The sequence below is a fragment of the Oncorhynchus mykiss genome, chromosome 2 (assembly GCF_013265735.2).
Source record: "Oncorhynchus mykiss isolate Arlee chromosome 2, USDA_OmykA_1.1, whole genome shotgun sequence".
NCBI classification, from domain to species: domain Eukaryota; kingdom Metazoa; phylum Chordata; class Actinopteri; order Salmoniformes; family Salmonidae; genus Oncorhynchus; species Oncorhynchus mykiss.
Window position 1 is genome coordinate 94,231,231 of NC_048566.1, and position 6,564 is coordinate 94,237,794.

Sequence of the window (6,564 nt, forward strand, 5' to 3'; positions counted from 1 at the left end):
GAACCATTCCATTGTAGATTTTGCTTTATGTTTTGGATCATTGTCTTGTTGGAAGACAAATCTCCGTCCCAGTCTCAGGTCTTTTGCAGACTCCATCAGGTTTTTCCAGAATGGTCCTGTATTTGGCTCCATCCAACTTCCCATCAATTTTAACCATCTTCCCTGTCCCTGCTGAAGAAAAGCAGGCCCAAACCATGATGCTGCCACCACCATGTTTGACAGTGGGGATGGTGTGTTCAGCTGTGTTGCTTTTACGCCAAACATAACGTTTTGCATTGTTGCCAAAAAAGTTCAATTTTGGTTTCATCTGACCAGAGCACCTTCTTACACATGTTTGGTGTGTCTCCCAGGTGGCTTGTGGCAAACTTTAACCGACACTTTTTATGGATATCTTTAAGAAATGGCTTTCTTCTTGCCACTCTTCCATAAAGGCCAGATTTGTGCAATATACGACTGATTGTTGTCCTATGGACAGAGTCTCCCACCTCAGCTGTAGATCTCAGCAGTTCATCCAGAGTGATCATGGGCCTCTTGGCTGCATCTCTGATCAGTCTTCTCCTTGTATGAGCTGAAAGTTTAGATGGACAGCCAGGTCTTGGTAGATTTGCAGTGGTCTGATACTCCTTCCATTTCAATATTATCGCTTGCACAGTGCTCCTTGGGATGTTTAAAGCTTGGGAAATCTTTTTGTATCCAAATCCGTCTTTAAACTTCTTCACAACAGTATCTCGGACCTGCCTGGTGTGTTCCTTGTTCTTCATGATGCTCTCTGCGCTTTTAACGGACCTCTGAGACTATCACAGTGCAGGTGCATTTATACGGAGACTTGATTACACACAGGTGGATTGTATTTATCATCATTAGTCATTTAGGTCAACATTGGATCATTCAGAGATCCTCACTGAACTTCTGGAGAGAGTTTGCTGCACTGAAAGTAAAGGGGCTGAATAATTTTGCACGCCCAATTTTTCAGTTTTTGATTTGTTAAAAAAGTGTAAAATATCCAATAAATGTCGTTCCACTTCATGATTGTGTCCCACTTGTTGTTGATTCTTCACAAAAAAATACAGTTTTATATCTTTATGTTTGAAGCCTGAAATGTGGCAAAAGGTCGCAAAGTTCAAGGGGGCCGAATACTTTTGCAAGGCACTGTATGTTATTTCATAGTTTTGATGTCTTCACTATTATTCTACAATGTAGAAAAAAAGAAATAGTCCAAATAAAGAAAAACCCTTGAATGAGTAGGTGTTCTAAAACCTTTTACCGGTAGTGTACCTCTGTCAAAAATATTATATTTTGCACAAATTGGCAATAAATGTACAATATACACCCCAAGCCAATGGATATCCAGAGTATCTATTTCCTAAATACAGAGAGTATATTAAGAGTATTGTCCTGTCTTCCGCTGTTTGACTAGCTCTCTGAAAAAAAAAAAAATGGTTGAATCCCAATCCCTACCACAGCAATCCATAATGCCCCCATAATCATTTCACAAGCAGTTGATTTACAATTGAGTTAAAAGTTTATTTAATTGGTATCAGTTTTGAAACAAGTAACTCTTGATGTATATGTATATAGACATTCAATAGTACATTTGTACAGTAGACAACCAATAATAGAGAAAAATAGCAACTTGGTGGGTGGAAGCAACGTTCTCCGACCTCAAGCTAACACTGCCATCATCAGGCAGTTGAGGATAATATCGTTCGTCAAACAAGAAACTACACTTGGAATACTACAAATAAAAAAGGATTGGCTTGTAACTTCTACATAAACACATTGAAAATAAGGAAATGCATTTGCTCAAACACACTAATATTAAGTTTATTGTACACACACTATCTGTTTTCCCTTCAACATTCTCATACAGTCATTTAAATCAAAACCTTTATTTCACGTACAAAAAAGAACAAATGTTTGTCTGTATTTATTTTTCTTCTCCATGTGTTCCCTCAGTTATCTCCTACAGTTATTCTTCATACCTTCAGTTGCCCTCTCTGTCGCATCGTCTTTTATCTTCAATCATCAAAGCCATCGTTGGAGGATAACGTGATAATTATCACTGATCTGCAAAACATGATGTCTTATGTAAGTATTCACACGCCTTGACTTCATACAAATTGTTTTGTGTTACAGCCTGAATGTAAAATGGATTAAAGTGAGATTTTATGTTATTTTATGGAATTATAAATCCCCATAATGGCAAAGTGGAATTATGTTTTTAGAATCGTTTTGAAATTAATTCATTAAAAAGGAAAATCTAAAATGTCTTGAATAAATAACACCTTTTTTTATGGCAAGCCTAAATAAAATCAGGAGTACAAATGTGTTTAACAAGTCACATAATAAGTCGCATGGACTCTGTGTGCAGTATAGTGTTTTACAGTATAGTCTCTTTGAGCATGGTAAAGTTATGAATTACCCTATGGATGGTGTATCAATATACCCAGTCATTACAAAGATACAGGCTTCCTTCCTAACTTAGTTGCCTGAGGGGAAGGAAACCGCTTAGGGATTTCACCATAAGACCAATGGTGATTTTAAAACAGTTACAGAGTTTAATGGCTGTGATTGGAGAACACTGAGGATGGGTCAACTGCATTGTAGTTACTCCACAAAACTAACCTCATTGACAGAGGGAAAAGGAGGAAGCCTGTACAGAATACAAAAATTCCCAAAATATGCATCTTGTTTGCAACAAGGCACTAAGGTAAAACTGAGACATTTAACTAAGGTAAAATTAAGAAATGTACTTTATTGTCCTGAATACAAAGCGTCATGTTTGGGACAAATTCAAATCAACACATCATTGAGTACCATTCTTCATATTTTCCAATCATGGTGGTGGCTGCATCATGTTATGAGTATGTTTGTCATCGGCAAGGACTAGGGATTTGTTTTGGGGGGATAAAAAATAAACGTAATAAGCTAAGCACAGGAAAGATTCTAGAGTTAAATCTTGTTCAGTCTGCTTTCCAACAGACACTGAGAGATGGATTCACCTTTCAGCAGGACAATAACCTAAAACACAAAGCCAAATACACACTGGAGTTGCTTTACAAGACGACACTGAATGTTCCTGAGTGGCCTAGTTACAGTTTTGACTTAAAAATGTCTGTCTAGCAATGATCAATAACCAACTTGACTGAGCTTGAAGAATTTTAAAAGGAAGAATCTGCAAATATTGTACAATCCAGGTGTGCAAAGCTTAGAGACTAACCCAGAAAGACTGACATCTGTAAACGCTGCCAAAGGTGATTCTAACATGAATTCACTCAGGGGTGGGATTACGGATGTAAATGAGATAATTCGGTATTTCGTTTTCAAGAAATTTGCACAAATGTCTAAAAACACGTTTTGACTTTGTCATTAGGGGGTATTGTGCGTAGATGGGCCAGAAACATGTCGAATCCATTTTAAATTCAGGCTGTAACACAACAAAAGGGGTATAAATGCATTCTGAAGGCTCTGCAGGTTGAATGCTGGAATTGATCTTCTCAGTACAGACAATGTTTTGTGTACCTTTCAAGCGTCAAACATCTTCTTTCTGCCCTCCATGCCAGACATGGCATCCACATTTTGACGCCAGTCGGTGACCTCTTCTTTCTGTGAGGAACAGAAATGTATTATCTACACTAAATCATTCATTGAAAACAAACTACTTTGAGAATAAACAACAAGTTCATAATTTGTCCGAGAGATGAAGAGGTTCTCAGATTTCAACCGCCTGTAAGAGTAGCTGAATAACATGTAAAAGCAAGTAGACATCTTGCACGTGAAGTACGAACGGGCATGCACCAGTCTTACCTTCTCCTCTGGTTTCTTGACTGTCTTGAGGTTGGACTTGAAGTCGATGGTCTCCTTATGCTTGGAGCCAAGCAGAACACTGAGCATGGCTTCAGCTGAGATCTTCACCCTCTTCAGGTTTGGCTTCTTGAATTTGCTCTGCAGCTCAATGATCTTTAGTCCTAAATTATGGATCTGGCAGAGCACAAAGAACAAAGGACATTTTTACATTTTAGACATTTAGTAGATGCTCTTATCCAGAGTGACTTATAGGTAGTGCGTTCATCCTGAAGGAAAAATCCTTAGTCCACTGTTGATACAGTCCCAAAATGTGTGGCATGTCATCAGTCAAGTTTTCAAGATGTGTCACTTACCATATCATCATGATTATGTGACAAGTGACACTTTGCTTCTTGAAAGTCCAATATCTTGACAACTTGACTGCTGACATGCAAAACATTTTGGGATTGTATCAACAGTGGACTGATGAAAAAATGTTTGAGTTTATTTTTCTCGTAGAGTAGCTGAGAGAAGCAGCCACGTATCACAGTCACAGTAAGCAGGATTTGAGCTACTTTCGAGGTACAACAAAGGGTCGCACATTAACTGTGACAATTGACATCGTCTACGTCCCAAACGGTACCCTATTCCCTTTATAGCGTACTACTTTGGACCAGGGCCCATATTTCTATCAGTCCAATTTGCACACTTAGTCCTCCCAGTTGTACAGTAACTAGTACGTACTGTGGCTGACCTTCGCTCTAAATGTATGTATCCACCGGGAGGCTGTGTTTTAACAGTGTCATCTTCAAATGTACAGTCCAAGCATTCAAAAAAGGTGCATGTTGGACTGATAGAAGTAGAAGGGATTTAAATGTTAGGGGAATAATGCAATCCTTTTATGATATCACAGGAGCAATTCTTTACCTTACATACAATAATCTATAAAACATTTCAACTATCTTTTGTCATTTCAATCTGGAATGATTTGTTTTCTACAAATTATTTTGGGGGTATCCTACCTCCTTGTCATTTCCCTCTGGAATGATTTGTTTTCTACAAATTATTTTGGGGTTATCCTACCTCCTTGTCATTTTTGGTAACTTTGAGTCCCACGTCATATCGCTCCTCATCTACCACATCGATCTTGTGGTGCAGATCTCTGCACAAATCCTGCCGAGAAAACAAAAGACAGCTCATTTATCATATTTTATTTTGTTACACTTTCTGTCAGGAATTTCAACTGCGTCATGCATTATAACGCATTATGCCCGGCTTATATGGCATTATAAATGCACTCAAAACATTTTTTTTATACAATGTGTATACCTGGAGCTCCTCCACAGACAAGCCAGACAGTTTGAGAGGAGGGACTCTCTCAGCCAGAGCTTCATCTCTTTCTCTCTTCTTCTCCTCCACCTCAACCTCTAGCATCTGGCCAGCTACAATCAGCAATCTGATCTATAGGAGGATAAAGCTACAATCAGCAATCTGATCTATAGGAGGATAAAGCTACAATCAGCAATCTGATCTATAGGAGAATAAAGCTACAATCAGCAAACTGATCTATAGGAGAATAAAGCTACAATCAGCAATCTGATCTACAGGAGAATAAAGCTACAATCAGCAATCTGATCTACGGGAGAATAAAGCTACAGTCAGCAATCTGATCTACAGGAGAATAAAGCTACAGTCAGCAATCTGATCTACAGGAGAATAAAGCTACAATCAGCAATCTGATCTATAGGAGAATAAAGCTACAGTCAGCAATCTGATCTACAGGAGAATAAAGCCACAATCAGCAATCTGGTAACTACTGATCTTTAGGAAGGAGCATAAAGCTAGAGTCAGCAATCTGATAACTACTGATCTTTAGGAAGGAGCATAAAGCTAGAGTCAGCAATCTGGTCTACAGGAGAATAAAGCTACAGTCAGCAATCTGATCTACAGGAGAATAAAGCTAGAGTCAGCAATCTGATCTATAGGAGCATTAACATCCAAAATATGTTAAAAAGGGTCACAAGAGGTCAGGGTTCATGAGCTACACATTATGGCATGCATTATGTTTATATAACATTCATGTCGCAAATGTAAGACGACTTGTGTGTTTCTTGTGTTGACAATGGAATGCAACGCTCACCTTCAAACCCAACCGTCGGGCTGAGGAGATCTTGGACTTTTCTTTTGGTTTTGGTCTGTGTCATTAGGAGAGGGGGGGGGGGGGGGAGATAACATTTCAATGTGCTAACCTGTCATTTATATATGGTTCATTATTAAAATACACACCCAGGTTATTATACTTCTGTGTTTTTATATACATTTTTATTTCTATTAGTTTTAATATTTTTATTACAAATTCAGATCCACTTTACCATTTATAAAACATTTATATTACATTTTTATATGATTTAGTTTTAGTTTTACTGTTAGGGACAGAAAGTAACCTTTGTGTGAGAGGAGCCATGTATGTTTGTGTGGTTTGTTTTTGGGGATGTCACTTTTTGCCACACATAAAATGATGGGTCAAGTTATCGGTTAGGTTAGGTTTAAAGGTGGATCCCGCAGTAGTCGAAAGCAGCGCCACGGTCGCCCCACTACAATTTTATTGTTTTTGTTGCCGAGCTGAGGAGCAGTGTTGCCAACTTAACGACAATGTCGCTATATTTAGCGAGTATTCAGACCCCTCTAGCGACACATTTTCAAAAAAGCGACTAGCGACAAATCTAGCAACTTTTTCTGATGTTATTGGAGACTTTTGGAGACTCTGACGTGAAAGCA

At 38.4% G+C, this 6,564-nt stretch overlaps 1 protein-coding gene across 1 annotated transcript in view; it reads right to left on the reverse strand.

Moving 5' to 3' along the window:
- Positions 1 to 1,503: 1,503 nt before the first annotated feature.
- LOC110500060 (troponin I, cardiac muscle) overlaps positions 1,504 to 6,564 on the reverse strand; it is a 10,833-nt gene continuing 5,772 nt past the window's right edge. Inside the window, exons 3-8 of the mRNA XM_021577199.2 lie at positions 5,927 to 5,981; positions 5,116 to 5,247; positions 4,870 to 4,959; positions 3,808 to 3,981; positions 3,523 to 3,606; positions 1,504 to 2,067 (exon numbers count right to left, since the gene is read on the reverse strand). Coding sequence (XP_021432874.1) covers positions 3,526 to 3,606; positions 3,808 to 3,981; positions 4,870 to 4,959; positions 5,116 to 5,247; positions 5,927 to 5,981 — 532 coding nt within the window. The 3' untranslated portion in view covers positions 1,504 to 2,067; positions 3,523 to 3,525. The remainder of the gene's footprint in view (positions 2,068 to 3,522; positions 3,607 to 3,807; positions 3,982 to 4,869; positions 4,960 to 5,115; positions 5,248 to 5,926; positions 5,982 to 6,564) is intronic.